At 40.2% G+C, this 22,030-nt stretch overlaps 1 protein-coding gene across 1 annotated transcript; it reads left to right on the top strand.

Moving 5' to 3' along the window:
• Positions 1 to 9,230: 9,230 nt before the first annotated feature.
• LOC104238902 (uncharacterized) lies at positions 9,231 to 12,556 on the top strand. The gene is made up of 2 exons (XM_070157189.1): positions 9,231 to 11,959; positions 12,166 to 12,556. Exons 1-2 carry the CDS (start codon positions 9,231 to 9,233, stop codon positions 12,554 to 12,556), a joined length of 3,120 nt encoding a protein of 1,039 aa, XP_070013290.1.
• Positions 12,557 to 22,030: the final 9,474 nt, after the last annotated feature.

Below are 22,030 nucleotides of genomic sequence, written 5' to 3' on the forward strand. Positions count from 1 at the left end.
AAAATTAGATAAATGATTTAGCACAACAGGTTAAAATGCATTGATAATGTACAAAGCTGAATCCAACAAGTTACTATCATCTTCTTCAAAACTTACTTTAGAAAATTATTTATAATTTATTTTTAAATAATCTGATAAACATACTTATGGCAATCATCCCCATGAATTGAAGTTTTATAGCAGCACCAACAGCATAAGAAGAAGAAGAAGAAGAAGAAGAAGAAGAAGAAGACGAAGGAGGAGAAAGGGGACTGAAGTCGTTTAAAAGTGGGGTACAAGTTAAAACATTTTAAAAGAAAATGGGTATAGGTTGAATGTGGGCACCCCGTGCAATTTCTGCCACATTATCATCTAATTGATTTTTCGTTCTAATTCTCAATCCGCAAATTATCAGTGTGAACACATGATTTTTGCCACGCTTAAATTACTCCTATAAATTCCTTAGAATTAGAATTTTTCTTTATTATCTGAATTTTTAGGAATTAATTGCTTGATTTTGTGTCTTGCTTGTATTTTTGTGCATTTTAGTTGTCATAATTCATAAAAAAGATACAAAAATAGTGTATTGGCATTTAGATTTCGATTATATATTTTAGCTTACTAGTTAATTAACATTACTAAAATAAGAGAAAAATAACAAAAAATAGTCTTTTTACAATTTCAAATTTTACATTTTACATTTTTTATTTAGTTTCCTCTTAAATTAGGAATTAGTAATTAGTATCATCTTAGATTTAATTTGGGTCTTTTTATTTTATATAATAAAATCAAAAAATTCAAAAAAAAGAAGAAGATAATAAGTAAAATACACAAATAAATAAAAGAAGGAAAAACAAAAGAAATTAAATAAAAAGAAAAAGAACTGGGTTGTTACATTTAGGTGAATCTGAGCCCAAAGAACCACCCACGCCCAAACCAACCCAGGCCCAAATTATCCCTACCCGGTCCAGTCCCCGCTTCCCCCTTCAACGAGGTCGTTCCATCACTTAAATCGTGTCCCTTGAATTTTAATCTAACAGATGAGAAGCGTCCTAGGTTTATTAGTTTAAAGATATCGGAACACCCCCCCACCCCTCAGTCATCGTCCCATAACCACCCCTAATTAGCTCTGTGTAACACCACCGCCCGCCGCCGACGGAAATCGCCCACGACGGCGGCCTACCTCCAAATGCCACCAAAAATACACCCTAGATTCCCTGTTCCTCCCTCTCTCCAAATCCATACCCCTTTTTCCTTGAATCACAGCCAAAACCTTCGAATCTTAGATTAAAGAAACTCCGGCGAAAACGTCACCTTGCCCAAACACCACCAAATTTACACCACAAGACTGCCTCCGTGTCCTCTATCGAACCCCCTTAGCCCCGTCCCTCGAATCCCGTCGAAAATGTTCGAATATCAGTTTAAGTTTTTCCGGCCAAAACCCTAGTCACACCAACTCGCCCCAAAATGATACCATATGTCCCTTGGGCCCTCCTCATCAAGAATTCAATGTCATTAACACTCAATTCCCACTAGAGACGGCCGAATTTGAAGTGTGAAAGTCAGCCGGACTTCGAGCCATGGTAGTGAGTTTTTGTTTTCTTTTTTCCTTTGTTTAATTCTTTTATTTTTGCTTCTGTGATCATATTCGTTAAATTCTAGTTTAAGAAGTTTCCGTTGATTTTGATCCTAATTTTATGTCTGATTGTTGTTTACTTAGACTGTAATTCGTCTTGCTTTTCTTTTAGTTTAGTTTGATTATTAGCATGACTTCATTAGAATATGATTTGTTACGATTAAAACTTGTTTTGATAATTGATTAATTTTGTTGGATAGGTTTGGATATTAGTCCAATTGGGTTCAAATCATTCTTTGATATGTGTTCTAATTCACATTGCTTCATTAGCTGATTACTTTGCCGTTGTCTGGATTGCTGAAGATTGTTAGTTAACTATGGTTAGTTGTTAGATAATCATAGTTAGGAGTTGGGTTGGGTTAGACTAATTTAGTAATTTCAAATGAGTTCAAGGGCATTTCGGATAACTAGTAAGATACAGAAATGCTGTAGATTAAACCTGAAGTTCCTAGAACCTTCTAGATAGGGGTAAAATTAGAATTTCAGAAAACTAAGTATACTTACTTGAAGCACAAGTCACTAAACAAAGGGTGAAAAGTCAAAAACTGAAAATAAAAGAGGGATTGAAATGAAAGAAAACAAAAATCTGAGTTGCACTTCATTTTTGCCTATAAAAGGCATCACAAATGCCTTGAATAGGGGGTGTTTTTTTTGAGCCATAAAATTCCCCCAAAAAAACCTTTCCTGAGATCTGAATCAAAGTTTGAATTTCAAATTTTAGAAGTTCAAAAATCTGCAGTCTTATAGTTTTTCACCTTCTTTTAGATCTGAATTGCTACTCAAAAATCCAAAAACAAACAGAAATATAGTAGAAAAATCAGAAAAAGAGCACTGTTCCATTGAAACTTTAGGATAATTTTGATCTCTAGTTGTTAAATCACATCTTCTAGTTCAATGTTTGGTTACTGGGTATTCAGAGGTCTATTGGTCCGATTTCGAGTGATTTTGAGTCTGAGTAAGCAGTTTTGGTTGAGTTTCGTTTGCTGAGAGTTTCAAAGGGGTTTTGCGTTCATTTTCGAGTTTATTTGGGTGATTTTGGTGTTGTTCTGGGTGGTTTATCAATCCTGTTTGAATTGAAACATTTCTGCAATCATTTCTGGGCTGTGATTCAATTTCCTGGGCTGTGCATTTGTTGCTGTTTGATTATCTCTTGGTTTGCTGTTGTATTGTTACTGCTGATCCCCTTATTCTGTTAAAAATTCCATTTCCAGGTACACATTCTAATCATGTGTGATGGAGCTGTGAAGTGAAGTAATAAAATGAAGTTTTCGTCCATGTGAATACCTGTAGTTTAATTAGTAATGCTTTAATTTTAGTTTGTTGGAACCGTGTTGAATTAGAACTAATAATGGACTGTTCCGGGCTTTTGATCTCTGGTTATTCAACATTAGTTTTTTAAAAAATAGTAGGTATTTCCTGATTCTACTAACCTCGTTCTGTTAAAAACTAAAAATCAAAATAGTTTGTTATTGCAGTAGTTAACAGGTATTGATGGCTGGATAATAGTTTATTCTAGTTGTTATAGTTGTTATCTAATCAGTTGTGAATAAAGTAAGTCCAGGTTATTGGCCTATTTATGTTAGTGAGGTAATTACGTACTCAATCTAATCATTTGCTTGTCACCTTTGCTATATAATTAGTTGTGAAAATTGCTTAGCATTTTCCCATTATTATTAATGAAGTAATCCAAATTGCTTAGTTAATCCTTTACCTTCACCGTCAGTAATATTTAGTAACTCATTTATAGGCAAACCCCTGATAATTTAACGAGTAATGCATTGCTCTTCCTTCTCTCCACTCAATGAATGCACGTTTAGAATGATTTGAAATGAATGCAGCATATTGAGTTCATTTGTTATTGGGCTTAAAAGGACAGGACAGCTGACGGCCCAGTATCTGACTCAAGGACTCGATCCCTCGACCTCTTTCACGAAATCTGACCAGCCTTATTCAACTTGGGGCTGGTCTCAGGCCCAATGTTAGATTTATGTGAAATATCTGTCCGATTTTCTAGGCTTCGTATGGTTTGGGTTGTTTTGGCCCAAGGTCAAAAAGGGCAATTGGTTTAGTAATATCTAAATAGTAGACTATGGTTTTATTTCGTAACAGTAAATTAATTAGGACCCTTTTTATTTTTTAGAGACAAATAAAAAGTAGAAAATCATAGTCACTTTTAGGTTTACCCCTTTAATAAAAATGAGACGAGCCTCGCCAAACAAAAAAAAAATGCAAATTTACGGGGCCCTCAATAAATATTTGCATTAAAATACTTAGAAAGCGAGATAGGCGTTTAGCAAATTTCACGGCCCTCCCCAAAATAATAACGCGTTAGACTCTTTAGGCGCGATTTTAATAAAATTACATTCTTAAACTCGGGTGTGCATTTCATGCAACCCAAATCCAAATCCCAAAACGTTGAATAAGAATGTGTCGAGGATCCGGGTGCATTTCATGTGACGTGATCCAAAAACACGTTTTTAAACGACGTTCATTTTCTCAAAATTTAATTCAAAGTGGTAAATAATTTAAAATTGCACTGTAGGATTGAACATGTATTAAAATCATATTTTAGCTATCTATAACAATTTAAGCGACCGTGATAGCCACGGGACCCGGGGGCGCCTAACACCTTCCTTCGGGTCAACAGAATTCCTTATTCAGAATTTCTGGTTCGCAGACTCCATTCGGTAAGTCGAAATTTTCCTCGATTTGGGATTTGAAATAAACCGGTGACTTGGGACACCAGAAAACAAACCATCCCAAGTGGCGACTTAAAAAAATGAATAAATAATCTCATTGCGAATAGTGTCACTTTAATTGGAAAAACTCTCTTGTACTACCTTCGGGTGTGTAAAAAGGAGGTGTGACAGCTCTGGCGACTCTGCTGGGGAAAACCCACGACCACGTGGTTCAGGGTTTAAGAATTCGAGCTTAGAATAATTGTTATGTTTGGCTTTATCTGATTTTTCTACATATTTCATGCTAAATGTGCTAAATGCTTTACCGCTTTGATATTATCTGAACTGTATATAAACTGTGCCGAAACCCTTCTCTTCTCACCATCGGGGGTGTGCTTACTGGTTGAGACTCCCTATTCTGTTAGTGTCACACCCTGAAATAAGAAAGAGGCCAGACAAGTTACAAAGCCGGACGATCTCGCGGGTCCCCGGTACGTTGCCCCCTCCTTGACTCGAGTTGTCCGCTCGGGTACACAGTCTATAACAAATACCTAGGCTTTGGACCTAGAATAACGTGACTTCATGCCGGATCCCTAGTAGGAACGCTTGTTTGCATCATGTTGCATTTGACTTAGGGGACTCAACACATGGGTTGCGTCCGTCTAGGACTAGCAACCTGAAATGAGAAAGACCATCCTGATGCATCCTATTTGTTTTCCGTGCATTTATTTGTTTCGGGCCTGCATGCTGACCGGTTTCTGAATATCGGGAAAATTGAGAAAAAAGAAAAAGAGAGAGAAATAACAGTGTAGAGAGTTTATTGCCTACTTTTAGAAAACCAACGCCGAATACTGTCGAAACTCTGCCGAAATTTTAAAAAAAATATATGTTTATAGTTTGTTTTACTCAAAAAAGCAAAAAAAAAAGGGAGAAAAGGAAAAAGGGTTTGGTTGTATTGATGAAAAAAAAAGAGTCTTGTTTTCAAAAATAATTTATTTTCCCGAACTACGCCGGTTTGATTCTCACAGGGCGTGGGATACGTAGGCAATCCTCATCGGGTCCAACCTCCCTTTTGCAAAAATAGCTTAAAAAAAATAATAAATAAATAAATAAATAAATGTCAGAATTTTAATTTTTGTCATAAATAAATCGAGTAATGCCGTTTTTTGTCAAAAATAGCCGAATGTTCCCGAAAGGGACGCCGGAAGGCTGACTTTGCATAAACGGCAACTTTTGGTCATTTTTTGGATTTTTGACCGGTTGACTCACACAATCTTAAAATCTTCGTTCCCGAAGTGCTGAAAGGCCGTGTTCGAAAAACTGGATCTTTCTTTTAATCTGTGAAAAATTAAAAATAGTCAATTTGTTGAGTCAAATAAATTTTATTTTTTGTTTAATCACCTTAATAAATGTGCAGGATGAGCACGATGCAAAATGAACATTTTTCAATAATGACTAAAATACCTTTCGAGTTGCGGCTATGGTGGGATGATTTAGGTGGTGAAGGGCATGATGAGGTCAAGAAATATCTGAAAGGTCTTACGGGTTTATTGGAAATCCAGCCTCGGGGGATATCATAAGAGCTTTGGTCACATGATGGGACCCGACACACAATGTCTTCCACTTCTCCGATTTTGAACTCACCCCGACTTTGGAGGAAATAGTCGGGTACATCGGAAATGCTGAAGTTCCGTTAAGGCAAAAATACTTGGTTGCTCCAAGAGCTGTCCCTGCGCATCAGTTTTTAGATTCATTAAAGATACCCAGAACGGTCTGTAACCCAGATTTGGCCGCAGGTTTTTGTAATCCGCGCTTCATATACGACAGATACGGTCATGTCGGAGGATTCAACAATCCGGGTAACAAGTTATGCATCAAAAGTAACTGTCAGAAATGGGATGAGCATAGACGAGTGGCTTTTATGATAACCTTTTTGGGCCTTTTGGTGTTCCCAAGAAAAGATGGGAACATTGATCTGAAAATAGTCGGGATCGTCAGTACCTTGCTCACTCAAGATGAAAGCACTCTTGTGCCCATGATAGTATCTGATATCTTCCGAGCTCTCACAGCCTACAAAGCCAGAGGGAACTTTTTCGAGGGGTGTAACTTGTTACTACAAATGTGGATGACTGAGCATCTATGCCACCGTTCCCAGCTCTTGAGTTATGGTTCCTCGAAGAAAACTTGCATAGAAGAGTTCTACACAAGAATCAAGGGGGTTAGTCTACCTGAGGGAGTTACGACGTGGACATCATTCTTTCGGACCCTCACCGCCAGCCAAATATAATGGACTCTAGGATGGTTGCCCGTTGATGAGGTCGTATATATGCCGGCAGCTAGGACCCACTTTCTATTGATGGGACTCAAGAGCATTCAGCCCTACGCGCCATATCGGATTTTGAGACAACTCGGGAGATGCCAAACAGTGCCACAGGAGGAAGATCTTAGTGCTCAAGTAATTGAGATTAGCCCTAACGGATAGTTTCCTGAAGCAAGAGTCTGCCAGATCTGGATTGAATGCCAATATTTAAAAGCAGATACTTGCGTGCAGGATCGGGCCAAAGGAGAAGTGGCGCTAGGATACCTTGCTTGGTACAGGAGAGAACTTGAGCACAAAAGGCCGGCTAAAAGACCCCATCTCCAGAATTTTGCTGAATCATCACAAGAACAATGAGGTTGGCTGGCAAAAGAAAAGAGCTACACGGCAGAAATAGGCCAGTTAAAACAAAATATTAGAGACCTTGAGTTTGAAAATAGCATGCATGCCGCAGCTGATGAGGGAGATAAAAAGAAGCTGGCCCAGGAAAATGAGATGCTCAGGGCCCAGATCCAACAAATGAGGATAGATTCTGATAAACAACAAAGGAGTCGGTCGGATGAACGGTTGATAAAAGGGTTGAAAACGGAAATCGTTGAGTACCGGGATGAGCTGAAGAAATCCGAGTGTACCATAGCAGAACTCCAGGCACAGTGGGCAAAAAGAACAAAAGAGCACACACAGTATCGACAGCAGGTGAGGAAGGATTATGAAAATACCATTGCTAATCTGAAAAGAAAAATGATCACTCTTGAGGACAAGGCAGCTAAGCAAGCCCAAGCTTTTGAAACCGAAAGTGGACACTGCTATGATTTACTGGCCCGAATGGAAGTAGAAATACAGCAGCTGCAGAGACAGTATCTTCAGGATTCTCAGGTCTTGGAGGCCCGTAATGATCAGATAAGGCATTTGCTCATAGAAAAAGGTCGAACCAGGGACAAGATTGAGACTATTGCCCATGCCATCATTAAGAGATGTCGACTGTGTGAAGACATGACCCGCACTGCCTTCTTTTCAGCCATAATGATTTATGTCAAGCGGACAATGTATGAACTGGAGCAACTTGAAATGGATCTCGCACCTAAGCCCGCGGCGAGGCCGAATGACGCCCCGCGGGCACCCATTTTTGAAGCTTTAATGTACTCATAGTTCAAGTCTGTATTTTCCGTTTTAGAGTCTGTTGTCTGTTTGTCGGCTTCCTTTTCGCATCAATAGTTTTGAGTTTGTATTTGGCTTTATTTTGAGTCTATTAGTTCCCTTTTCAAAAATGTTTAGTTTGTAAAAGAATATTTTAGTAATGAAAATTGAAAATTCCCAAAAAATTGTTTCTTTATCTTTCGCATTTAATTTTCACGAACTACGCTTAGTCTGATTCGTGCGGGGTCGCGATACGTAGGCAATCCTCATCAGATTCGACCGTAACCGTAAAGAGAAAAGCAAAAAAGAGGGAAGAAAATAAAGGAAAAACAAAAGAAACAAAAGAGTGGAAGAATAATCAAAGGAAAAACCATGGCAAAAGGAAAAGGGAAAGCAGAAAATGAGGAAAACAGAGGGAAAACAAAAGAAAAACAAAAGAAATCCGGGATGACGCGTGCAACCAAGCAAAACATGTAGAAGTCCATTTAACTGTGTAGGTGCATCACGCCCCAATGTGCGATTACCTATCTGTTATTTATCTCAAACTAACCGTTTGCCGCTGTCAAATCCAGTTAGGTTTATAGAAACAGGTGGTTGGTTTTGTGGTAAACTGGCTTCGCACCACTACTTTACCAGATCTAAAGGTAGTACAGAAATGTCATCAGAAATGACCCTGCCAACAATCCCTATTTCGGAAGATAGCCCACTCTCGGGCGTCCCGGCCTCAGAGTCCGCAGTGGCCGAAGAAAACAGAATCTTACGTCTGAGGGTAATGGAGATGTGGTACGCATGGACAAATGGAAAAGAACCCCCGAGTGTCATCCCTGGATTTCCCGAGTTGTTCCCAAGACCAACGGGTACCTTTAACATTCCCATCAGCCACCCGAACGTCCCGCTAGGACAACCTACTATATCCGCTCATTTCGTAGGAGCAACTTCTGAGGTCCGGCCCCATGCATTCATACCCGGGACAGCTCCAAACATCTTCACTGCTCCACCATCTTCTGCTACAACACAGCCCGCAGTCCCAAGGCCTATGTTTGATCCATCGGCCTTCACTTATTAAACTCCTACTTACCAGCCAGAACTTTCTCCATACTCCGCATATGCTTACCCTTAGCCACCACCATATGAGTTTACACCAGGGCAAGATAAAACCCCTAAAGCCCCAGAGCAAGATGAGATGGCCAGGAGAATGAGGAGCCTTGAACAGAGCTTAAAGAACATGCAAGGTTTGAGCGGGCCAAAGAGTGTCTCTTATACAGATTTGTGTATGTTTCCGCATGTACACTTGTCGTCAGGGTTCAAAACACCAAAATTTGAAAAGTATGACGGGCACGACGACCCCATTGCTCATTTGAAGAAGTATTGCAATTAGTTACGGGGGGGGGGCGGTGGCAAAGAAGAATGTGTTGATGGCATATTTCGGGGAAAGCTTAATCGGCATAGCTTCAGAGTGGTATATAGATCAGGACATATCTCGATGGCACATTTGGGACGATCTTGCCAGAGATTTTGTTCGACAATTCAGTACAACATAGACATTAGACCGGATAGGAATTCTTTGACAAATCTAAGAAAAAAGCCCTCAGAAAGCTTCAGAGAATATGCCATTAAGTGGCGTGAACAAGCATCAAGAGTGAAGCCTCAAATGGATGAGGTAGAGATGGTCACTATCTTCCTGCAAGCCCAAGAGCCCGATTACTTCCAGAATATGATGTCGTCCATGGGAAAGCCTTTCACAGAAGCAATTAAAATCGGGGAAATGGTAGAAAATGGTCTGAAAATGGGTAGAATCTTGAGCCAGTCGGCCATAAGAGCGACCTCCCAAGCCATCCAAGGCGGGTCTGGAGGAATGGCCAAAGGGAAAAAGAAAGAAGAAACGGTCATGGCAGCGTCAGAAGGAAGGAGATACCGGGATCATAGACCGGTGTTCTCCGAAAGAACCCCTCAACACCACTATCCTCACAATGATATGGCCTATGCTCCCTCACCTTATGCGGTCATGAATGCTCAACCTTTCGGCCGACCGCAACCACAAGCCAACCGAAATCCACCTCCATTCCAAAGAAACCAACCTCCTTACCAGAACCAATATAATCCCCGACCACCACAAAATAACTTTCGCCCCCGGGAACCACCCAGGAAACCCAACTTTACACCAATCGGTGAACCCTACTCCACCATGTTCCCTAATCTTGTCCATATGGATATGCTGCAGCCTATTCCCCAAAACAGGCAGAATCCAGAATCTCCAGCTTACCAACGAGGTGTCCACTGTGCTTATCATTCAGGAGCTGAGGGGCATAGTACTGATAACTGCTGGACCTTGAAGAAAGCTGTGGAAAATTTGATTGAACAAGTAAAAATAGTGTTGAGGGATGAAGAAGCCCCGAATGTGACAAATAATCCATTGCCCGCTCATAACAACGGGCCGGTAATCGGGATGATCTGTGAAGACAAAGAGTTTGATCCCGCCTTGAAAGCTATAATTGCTATTGCTGATGCAGAAAGAAAGCCTAAAGCAACCCTGAAGCAGGATAAATGGGAAAAAAAGACTACAACTGTCAAGATTGAACTTGAAAAGAAGGTTGAAACAAAGGCAGAGATGGCGCCTCCAAAAAATGAAGTTCTCTATATTCCGCGAGGTCACCAAGAAAAGCCGTTAGTAGTGGGTATTTCAAAGAAATTTGAAGTGAAAAAGGGAACACCAACGTATGTGCGAAAAGGAGACTATGTGGTCCGAGGGACGATTAAACGGCCTCGACTGAATGAGCCAGTAATTATCGGACGCGTGCCACAGAAGCCAATAACGGACCCGTCTGCGGTGCCATGGAATTATCAACAGACGTTGGTTACATACAAAGGTAAAGAAATCACGGGAGAACTTCCGGGAAATACTTTCGCTGGGAAAAATTCAGATGTACAAGAAGTGAACAATGCCATACAAAAGCGCTTTCCACCCAAGAAGCCTGTAAGTGCTGAGGAGGCAGAGGCTTTCTTCCAAAAAATGAAGATGCCTGATTATGAAGTGGTGGATCAGTTACGCAAGTACCCTGAACAAGTGTCTATGCTATCTTTGTTAAAGAGATCTGCCGAGTATCAGAAGACCCTAGTAAAAACTCTGAATGAGGCGTATGTGCCTGCTGAGACTTCAGTTGAACAGCTCGAAAGAATGGCAGAAAGGTTCTTTGCTGTTAGTCAAATTTCCTTTAGTAAGAACAATTTGCCTCTAGAGGGAGTGGCTCACAACAAAGCTTTACATCTGACTGTCAAGTGTGAAGGTTTTTATGTCAAGCGAGTAATGGTGGATGGGGGTTCGGGTGTTGACATTTGTCCACTCTCTACACTGCAGAGAATGGAGATCGGGACTGGAAAGATTCGTCCCAATAACATCTATGTAATATCCTTTGATGGCATTAAAAAGGATACCATCGGAGAGATAGATCTGGTATTAACCATAGGCCCGGTGGATTTCGAGGTGACCTTCCAAGTGTTGGACATGGATACATCTTACAACTTTCTTCTAGAAAGGACTTGGATCCATGCCGCAGGGGCTGTGCCCTCCACCCTTCACCAAATGGTAAAGTTCGAGTATGAAGATCAGGAAATTGTGGTCCACGGAGAAGACGAGCAGTCTATTTATCGGGACCCATCTATCCCATGTTTGGAGGCTAGGGAAGGAAGTGAACACATTGTTTATCAGGCTTTCGAAGTTGTAGTGGCGGATCAGTACGAAGAAGGGAGCCCTTGTCCCCAACCTTTCCTATCTAATGCTTCGATCATGGTGGCAAAAGAGATGGTTAAATATGGTTTCAAGCCAGGAAAAGGATTCGGAAAAGCTCTACAAGGAATATCGGAGCCAATAACCCTATCCACAACAGAAAAGTTTTTCGGGATAGGTTTCAACCCTACCCCAGAAGATGAAGATTGGGCAGATGAGAGGAAAAGGGAAGGATGGGTCTTGCCACAACCATTGCCACATCTATATCAGACCTTTGTCAATCCAAAATACAGCGAGAATGGAGATCATGAGGCCTTCACGACCGAAGAAATCGAAGATATATGTGGATCTATGAGGCAAATGCTTTATGAAACCAACATGGTTCAGCTAGGGGAAGGTACTAGCATCGCGGAGGTGCTATATATGGGACCAGATGCTAAACTCCAAAATTGGAAGGCTACGTCATTCCCGATCAGGCAGGAGTCCAGGTAGACTTGTCCTGCCACTTTTTCTACATCACGAGTTATCCCAGGGTGTAACTCTGATGTTTGTTCTTTAAGTTTCCTGTCTTTAAATTCCTGAATGTAAACCCTTTTATCTTCCCAATTCCAAGAAATGAAATCAATATTTCATCGTTTATTCTCTTTATTCTTTCTAATTTTTGCTATTTTTCTCTTTTATTTCTTCTTTTCAGTTATAATAATGCGGCTTTAAATAACATGACATGCTTGAGGACTTCACGTCCAGATCCAAACACGCTGTCTAATTGTGAAATCATGAACCAAGAACCGGAATATGATGAAGAAGAGGCTTTTAGGGAAATAAATCGAGAACTGGAACAATTTGAGAATAAACCTAAGCCGAACTTGAATGATACAGAACCGGTTAATTTGGGAACCTCTGAAGAAATTCGGGAAACAAAAATAAGCATTCACACTGATGAGAAAACGCAGGATGCAATAATTCAACTTCTGTTTGAGTTTAAAGATGTGTTTGCTTGGTCGTACGATAATATGCCAGGATTGAGTGTCGATCTAGTGGTGCATAAATTGCCAATTTACCCTGATTGTCCTTCGGTTCAGTAGAAACAAAGAAAGTTTAAGACTGATATCAGTGATAAGTTCAAAGAAGAAGTCACAAAACAGTTGAAAGCAGGGGTAATCCGGGTGGTCCAGTATTCTACGTGGCTGGCTAATGTAGTTCCCGTGCCAAAAAAAGATGGGAAAACCCGCGTGTGTGTGGATTACCGAGATTTGAATAGGGCAAGTCCTAAAGACAATTTCCCTTTTCCCAACATCCACATCCTTGTTGATAACTGCGCCAAACACGAGATACAGTCCTTTGTGGATTGTTACGCAGGATATCACCAGGTGTTGATGAATGAAGAAGATGCCGAGAAAACAGCTTTCACCACACCCTGGGGCACTTACTGTTATCGGGTCATGCCATTTAGGTTGAAGAATGCCGAGGCAACTTATACGAGAGCTATGATCGTCATTTTCCATGATATGATGCATCAAGAGATAGAGGTGAATGTGGACGATGTGATTATCAAGTCCAGAACTCAGGATGATCATGTTCGAGACATGAGAAAATTTTTCGAAAGGTTGTGCAAGTATGATTTGAAGCTGAATCCGGCTAAATGTGCCTTCGGAGTCCCATCAGGCAAACTTCTGGGCTTCATAGTCAGTAAGAGAGGTATCGAGTTAGATCCAACAAAGATAAAGGTTATCCGAGATCTACCTCCTCCGAGAACTAAGAAAGACGTGATGAGTTTATTGGGCAGGTTAAATTATATCAGTCGGTTCATTGCCCAACTAACTACCACATGTGAGCCCATATTCAAGCTATTGAAGAAAGACATAGCAATCAAATGGACATCTGAATGTCAAGAGGCTTTCGACAAAATCAAGGAATATCTGTCGAACCCTCCAGTTTTGGTCCCACCAGAGTCTGGGCGACCTCTTTTCTTGTATCTGACAGTGTTGGAGAATTCTTTTGGTTGTGTCCTCGGGCAACATGATATAACCGGTAAGAAAGAGCAAGCGATTTACTATCTGAGTAAGAAGTTCACTAGCTACGAGGCCAAATATACTTTGTTGGAGAGAACGTGTTGTGCCTTGACGTGGGTTGCTCAAAAGTTGAGACATTATCTTCAAGCTCATACTACTTATCTCATAACCAGGTTGGATCCTTTGAAGTACATATTCCAGAAACCGATGCCCACTGGGAGACTAGCAAAATGGCAAATCTTGCTCACGGAATTTGACATAGTCTACGTTACTCGCACGACAATAAAAGCCCAGGCGTTGGCAGATCATTTGGCTGAAAACCCGGTTGACGAAGAATACCAACCGTTGAGTACATACTTTCCAGATGAAGAGGTAAACACAATAGAAGTAGTCCCCGAGGACACTCATGCTTGGAAAATGTTCTTCGATGGGGCAGTGAACGCCAATGGTGTAGGGATTGGGGCAATCTTGATCTCGCCTACTGGTCAGCATTATCCGGCTACAGCTAGGCTCCGGTTCTTCTGTACGAACAATACTGCTGAATATGAAGCCTGCATCATGGGCATAAATATGGCGATTGACCAAGATGTTGAAGATTTATTGATCATGGGGGATGCAGATTTGATTATCCGGCAAGCCCAGGGAGAGTGGGAAACTCGAGATGTCAAACTTATTCCTTATCGGCAGCATGTGGAAGATCTCGGCAAACGATTCAAATCGATAGAATTTAGGTACATCCCTCGGTGCCACAATGAGCTAGCTGATGCACTTGCTACTTTAGCCTCGATGTTGCCTTATCTGGGAAATGCCCACATCGATCCCTTAGAAATCCAAATCAGGGAAAGACATGGTTATTGTAATGCAATTAAAGCAAGGCCAAACGTCTACCCATGGTACAATGATATTAAGAGGTTTTTGAAAACACAAGAGTACCCCGAACATGCTACTGGAGATCAAAAGAGGGTCATTAGGCGGCATGCGAGCGGTTTCTTTTTGAGTGGTGAGGCCTTGTTTAAAAGAACCCCGAATCTCAATTTATTAAGATGTGTTGACGCTGAGGAAGCTAGAAGAATCATGCAGGAAGTGCACGCAGGAGTGTGTGGACCTCATATGAACGGGTATGTCCTGGCAAAGAAAATACTTCAAGCCGGGTATTATTGGATAACTATGGAAAAAGATTGCTTCAACTTTGTCCGAAAATGTCATCAGTGTCAGGTGCACGAAGATCTGATTCATGTACCTCCAACAGAATTACATCCCATATCAGCGCCTTGGCCTTTCGTCGCCTGGGGTATGGATGTCATTGGTTCGATCGAGCTGAAAGCTTCAAATGGGCAAAGATTCATATTGGTTGCTATTGATTACTTCACAAAGTGGGTCGAAGCCATCACTCTCAAAACAGCCACTAAGAAAGCTGTAGTGGATTTTGTACACTCAAACCTTATTTGTCGTTTCGGCATTCCTGCAACTATTATCACAGACAATGCTGCGAACCTGAACAGTCGTTTAATGGAGGAAGTATGCGAACAATTCAAAATAACGCATAGAAACTCCACTCCTTATCGGCCCAAGGCCAATGGCGCTGTTGAAGCAGCGAATAAGAACATCAAGAAGATTTTGAGAAAGACAATCCAAAGCTCTAGACAGTGGCATGAACAGTTACCTTTTGCCTTACTGGGATATCGCACTACAGTGCGCACATCGGTAGGAGCAACCCCGTATTTGTTGGTTTATGGAACTGAGGCTGTGATACCGACAGAGGTAGAAATTCCTTCGCTCCGGACAATTGTTGAAGCAGAGATCGAAGATAGTGAATGGGTTAAAACTCGATTGGAACAATTGACTTTGATTGATGAGAAACGGATGGCCGCAGTTTGTCACGAGCAGTTGTACCAACAAAGAATGGCCCGCGCCTATATCAAGAAAGTACGGCCCAGGAAATTTGAAGTAGGGCAGTTGGTATTGAGGCGAATTCTTCCTCATCATCAGGAAGCAAAAGGAAAGTTTGCTCCTAACTGGAAAGGTCCATATATCATTAGAAAAATACTGCCCAGAGGAGCATTATACTTGGGTGACATTGAAGGAAACGATCCCGAAGCAGTTGTGAACACGGATGCAGTAAAAAGGTATTATGTCTAAGCTTGCTTCAGGTGACGTCCTTGCGCGATTAAGATGACGAAGGCTTTTGTTCCCGCTACCCAAACACTACTAACCATTGGCAAACCCATTTGAGCCGGTTATTTTTCTTTGATTACCCTCTTTGGAACCCGGAAGCGATATCGAAAAAGGAAAGAAGAAACAAAGTAAAAAAAAAGAGAGAAAAGAAAGATGCAAAAAAAAAATGTTTCTTGAACTACGTCTTGACTTGATTCCGAAAGGATACGTAGACAGCCTCTCCTTGGGGTTCAGTCATACCAAAACAAAAAAACAAATTTCCCCGAAATGGAAACTGGGGCAGATGTTTTAATAGATCAACCATGAACCCATACAAATGGTTCCAAAGTTGCAATTTTGTCCAAAATTCTTTTTCCCAAAATCCGGTACAAGTCCTTCTGATCAACTGCCAAAGGCATGGGAACTGAGAAACATCATTGAAAGCCGATGCATTCTAAATTGAGAGGAATAAAATGAGAGAGTCTTATCGGTGAAAACCTTCGGGCACCATAAGGCGACGGGAGCAGAGAAATTGAAAATGAGAGAGTTCGCTTAGTGAAAACTCGTAAAGAGCACTATCGGACGACGGTAAGAAGAGAAATGAGAGAGGTCAATTAGCGAAAACCCGCAAAGGGCGTTGTCGGCCGAAAAGAGGATATTTCATCACTAAAAGTCTTGGCAAGTTTCTCTGGTTTGGAGACACGGATCAATGGGTTCATGAGAAGCCGAAAGTTAGTACGGGTCGGGCATCCAGTCCAAGAAGCATGTCATGTCAGTTTGAAGCCAGCATGCACCCCAGATAAGTCCTTTTTTCCCCCGAAAGGGACGCTTCTATTTAAAATCCATTATCCTGATCTCTGTTTACTTCTCCTTGAATCCCTTTTGGCTTAACTTTGAATTCCGAAACTGTTACAAAGAAAGGTGGCAGGACCGGTTTCACAGGACTCTTCCTGGCAAGAGTCGAAGAAAATACCCAGCCTCAGTGGTGCATCAGTCCAATCCCGACTGACCATGGTGGTTGATTGCTTCCAAAGTAAAAGACATCGAAAAAGAAAGAAAATCAAAGGCAAAGGTCCTAAAAGCAGAATAAGGTAGAAAGGCTAGAGCCCACACGGGCAAGTCATCATGAAATCCAAAGGCTGAACCCGGTCAGTGTGAAAAGAGATTCACCCTCAAGACCAACAAGCAGAAAAATTCTCGACGGAAATGGGGACGCGATCAAGTGATGGGAATGATCAAGGCCACAAAACCAACAACCGTTTCGACTAACAAATTGTTCTTTGTTGAAAACAGGTCTTATTCAAAGCAACCTTGCAAGAAGCAGGTGCAACTCAAAAGGAAATGAAAGGCGCAAGTGCTAAAATAGCTTTGCAGCAGGTAAACGACCAAAAAGGAAGTTTCCTCAACACTCTTTCAGACATTCTGATAAATAAAAGGAAAACATATAAAGAGAAAAACCAAGAAAAGAAAGAAGAAAAGAAATAAAATGAAAATCCCAAAAGAAAACAAATCATGGTGGTATAGAATCCTTATTCTTTAAAATATCCCGGCCAAAAAACCGAGGATCTCCCGGCCAAAAAACCGCGGAGCTTTTTCTATCCATATCCCGACCAGAAAACTGAGAATCTCCCAGCCAATAAACCGCGGAGCCTTTTTCTATCCAAATCCCGGCCAAAAAACCGAGGATCTCCCGGCCAAAAAATCGCGGAGCTTTTTCTATCCAAATCCCGGCCAAAAACCGAGGATCTCCTTGGCAAAACCCAAGGAGCTTTTTCTGTCCACATCCCGGCCAAAAGTCGAGGATCTCCCGGCCAAAAATCGAGGAGCCTTTTCTTTCCAAATCCCTGCTAAAAGCCGAGGATCTCCCAGCCAAAACCGAGGATTCCTTTCCGCAAACTTACATAATCTTAATCTGAATGTTTAGACATATGTCACAACTAACTCACGAAATTTTCCTAGTGAAAAACTGGGGCAGAAAATTTCGTTTGTTTGTTTGTTTTGATGTCTTAAGCAGGTTGACCTCAAAATACAAAATGACTGATGGAATGAGTCTCGATCCAAAATAAAGAAAAGAAGAAGAAGAACAAAAAGAAATGAGCTCAAGTGCTGAAGCAAATAAAGGTGCGGGTTGCCCAAAATCTGATAGAAGTCGCAAGCTCCGCCAATCCAGTTTTTGACTCAATACTGCAGAAAGAAACAAGCGTCTACAACTTGCGAGCATCAAAATTCAGGTCGAAGTCTACAGCAAAATCAGCTAAGACTCAAGATCAAGTTTCAAGAGAGTTATAGATAGGAATCTTGTAATTCGTAATTGATAGGCATAGCTAGCTTAGCTTGGATTTTCCTTTTGGTGTAATAAGGAGGTCAGCAAGCAGTAGCAGTAGCAGTAGCAATAGTGGTGAAATCACAGCTCCCGGTAGTCCCAGCTACCAGACACTCCCGAACTACACTGACCTGATTCCTTTATAGCCAAGGATATGTAGGCAACTTTTGAAGCAAGGTTCGGTTAGACGGTTTTCAAAATGCTTCTCATGGAGTGCTAAGCGGGCAAAAATCTCATGGTTGCTCATTTATCTTTGCCCGAAAACCCTTCGTGTCTTCGAGCAAAGAGGGGCAGCTGTGAGCACATAATTTTTGCCACGCTTAAATTACTCCTATAAATTCCTTAGAATTAGAATTTTTCTTTATTATCTGAATTTTTAGGAATTAATTGCTTGATTTTGTGTCTTGTTTGTATTTTTGTGCATTTTAGTTGCCATAATTCATAAAAAAGATACAAAAATAGTGTATTGGCATTTAGATTTCGATTTTATATTTTAGCTTACTAGTTAATTAACTTTACTAAAATAAGAGAAAAATAACAAAAAATAGTCTTTTTACAATTTCAAATTTTACATTTTATATTTTTAAATTAGTTTCCTCTTAAATTAGGAATTAGTAATTAGTATCATCTTAGATTTAATTTGGGTCTTTTTATTTTATATAATAAAATCAAAAGATTCAAAAAAGAAGAAGATAATAAGTAAAAACAAATAAATAAAAGAAGGAAAAACAAAAGAAATTAAATAAAAAGAAACAGAACTGGGCTGTTACATTTAGGTGAATCTGAGCCCAAAGAACCACCCACGCCCAAACCAACCCAGGCCCAAATTATCCCTACCCGATCCAGTCCCCGCTTCCCCCTTCAACGAGGTCGTTCCATCACTTAAATCGCGGCCCTTGAATTTTAATCTAACAGATGAGAAGCATCCTAGGTTTATTAGTATAAAGATGTCGGAACACCCCCCACCCCTCAGTCATCGTCCCAAAACCACCCCTAATTAGCTCTGTGTAACACCACCGCCCGCCGCCGACGGAAATCGCCCACGGCGGCAGCCCACCTCCAAATGCCACCAAAAATACAACCTAGATTCCCTGTTCCTTCCTCTCTCCAAATCCATACCCCTTTTTCCTCGAATCACAGCCAAAACCTTCGAATCTTAGATCAAAGAAACTCCGGCCAAAACGTCACCTTGCCCAAACACCACCAAATTTACACCACAAGACTGCCTTCGTGTCCTCTATCGAACCCCCTTAACCCCGTCCCTCGAATCCCGCCGGAATTGTTCGAATATCAGTTTAAGTTTTTCCGGCCAAAACTCACACCAACTCGCCCCAAAATGATACCATATGTCCCTTGGGCCCTCCTCATCAAGAATTCAATGTCATTAACACTCAATTACCACTAGAGACGGCCGAATTTGAAGTGTGAAAGTCAGCCGGACTTCGAGCCATGGTAGTGAGTTTTTGTTTTCTTTTTTCCTTTGTTTAATTCTTTTATTTTTGCTTCTGTGATCATATTCGTTAAATTCTAGTTTAAGAAGTTTCCGTTGATTTTGATCCTAATTTTGTGTCTGATTGTTGTTTACTTAGACTGTAATTCGTCTTGCTTTTCTTTTAGTTTAGTTTGATTATTAGCATGACTTCATTAGAATATGATTTGTTACGATTAAAACTTGTTTTGATAATCGATTAATTCTGTTGGATAGGTTTGGATATTAGTCCAATTGGGTTCTAATCATTCTTTGATATGTGTTCTAATTCACATTGCTTCATTAGCTGATTACTTTGCCGTTGTCTGGATTGCTGAAGATTGTTAGTTAACTAGGGTTAGTTGTTAGATAATCATAGTTAGGAGTTGGGTTGGGTTAGACTAATTTAGTAATTTCAAATGAGTTCAAGGGCATTTCGGGTAACTAGTAAGATACAGAAATGCTGTAGATTAAACCTGAAGTTCCTAGAACCTTCTAGATAGGGGTAAAATTAGAATTTCAGAAAACTAAGTGTACTTACTTGAAGCACAAGTCAGTAAACAAAGGGTGAAAAGTTAAAAACTGAAAATAAAAGAGGGATTGAAATGAAAGAAAACAAAAATCTGAGTTGCACTTCATTTTTGCCTATAAAAGGCATCACAAATGCCTTGAATAGGGGGTGTTTTTTTTAGCCATAAAATTTCCCCAAAAAAACCTTTCCTGAGATCTGAATCAAAGTTTGAATTTCAAATTTTAGAAGTTCAAAAATCTGCAGTCTTATAGTTTTTCACCTTCTTTTAGATCTGAATTGCTACTCAAAAATCCAAAAACAAACAGAAATATAGTAGAAAAATCAGAAAAAGAGCACTGTTCCATTGAAACTTTAGGATAATTTTGATCTCTAGTTGTTAAATCACATCTTCTAGTTCAATGTTTGGTTACTGGGTTTTCAGAGGTCTATTGGTCCGATTTCGAGTGATTTTGAGCCTGAGTAAGCAGTTTTGGTTGAGTTTCATTTGCTGAGAGTTTCAAAGGGGTTTTGCGTTCATTTTTGAGTTTATTTGGGTGATTTTGGTGTTGTTCTGGGTGGTTTATCAATCCTGTTTGAATTGAAACATTTCTGCAATCATTTCTGGGCTGTGATTCAATTTCCTGGGCTGTGCATTTGTTGCTGTTTGATTATCTCTTGGTCTGTTGTTGTATTGCTGCTGCTGATCCCCTTATTCTGTTAAAAATTCCATTTCTAGGTACACATTCTAATCATGTGTGATGGAGCTGTGAAGTGAAGTAATAAAATGAAGTTTTCGTCCATGTGAATACCTGTAGTTTAATTAGTAATGTTTTAATTTTAGCTTGTTGGAACTGTGTTGAATTGGAACTAATACTGGATTGTTACGGGCTGTTTGTTCTCTGGTTATTCAACATTAGTTTTTTAAAAAATAGTAGGTATTTCCTGATTCTACTAGCCTCGTTCTGTTAAAAACTAAAAATCAAAACAGTTTGTTATTGCAGTAGTTAACAGGTATTGATGGCTGGATAATAGTTTATTCTAGTTGTTATAGTTGTTATCTAATCAGTTACGAATAAAGTAAGTCCAGGTTATTGGCATGTTTATGTTAGTGAGGTAATTACGTACTCAATCTAATCATTTTCTTGTCACCTTTGCTATATAATTAGTTGTGAAAATTGCTTAGCATTTTTCCATTATTATTAATGAAGTAATCCAAATTGCTTAGTTAATCCTTTACCTTCACCGTCAGTAGTATTTAGTAGCTCATTTATAGGCAACCCGCTGATAATTTAACGAGTAATGCATTGCTCTTCCTTCTCTCCACTCAATGAATGCACGTTTAGAATGATTTGAAATGAATGCAGCATATTGAGTTCATTTGTTATTGGGCTTAAAAGGACAGGGCAGCTGACGGCCCAGTATCTCACTCAGGGACTCGATCCCTCGACCTCTTTCACGAAATCTGACCAGCCTTATTCAACTTGGGGCTGGTCTCAGGCCCAATGTTGGATTTATGTGAAATATTTGTCCGATTTTCTAGCTTCGTATGGTTTGGGTTGTTTTGGCCCAAGTTCAAAAAGGGCAATTGGTTTAGTAATATCTAAATGGTAGACTATGATTTTATTTCGTAACAGTAAATTAATTAGGACCCTTTTTATTTTTAGAGACAAATAAAAAGTAGAAAATCATAGTCACTTTTAGGTTTACCCCTTTAATAAAAATGAGACGAGCCTCGCCAAACAAAAAAAAATGCAAATTTGCGGGGCCCTCAATAAATATTTGCATTAAAATACTTAGAAAGCAAGATAGGCCGTTTAGCAAATTTCACGGCTCTCCCCAAAATAATAACGCGTTAGACTCTTTAGGCGCGATTTTAATAAAATTACATTCTTAAACTCGGGTGTGCATTTCATGCAACCCAAATCCAAATCCCAAAACGTTGAATAAGAATGTGTCGAGGATCCGGGTGCATTTCATGTGACGTGATCCAAAAACTCGTTTTTAAACGACGTTCATTTTCTTAAAATTTAATTCAAAGCGGTAAATAATTTAAAATTGCACTGTAGGATTGAACATGTATTAAAATCATAT

Source organism: Nicotiana sylvestris, chromosome 9, assembly GCF_000393655.2.
Source record: "Nicotiana sylvestris chromosome 9, ASM39365v2, whole genome shotgun sequence".
NCBI lineage: Eukaryota > Viridiplantae > Streptophyta > Magnoliopsida > Solanales > Solanaceae > Nicotiana > Nicotiana sylvestris.

What these genes read in the sequence shown, in the direction of transcription:
- LOC104238902 (XM_070157189.1), top strand. Translation starts at nt 9,231, where the DNA reads ATGGCACATTTGGGACGATCTTGCCAGAGATTTTGTTCGACAATTCAG. An exon ending in CCGATCAGGCAGGAGTCCAG is followed by an intron (nt 11,960 to 12,165) that starts GTAGACTTGTCC and finishes TCTTCTTTTCAG; the next exon opens with TTATAATAATGCGGCTTTAA.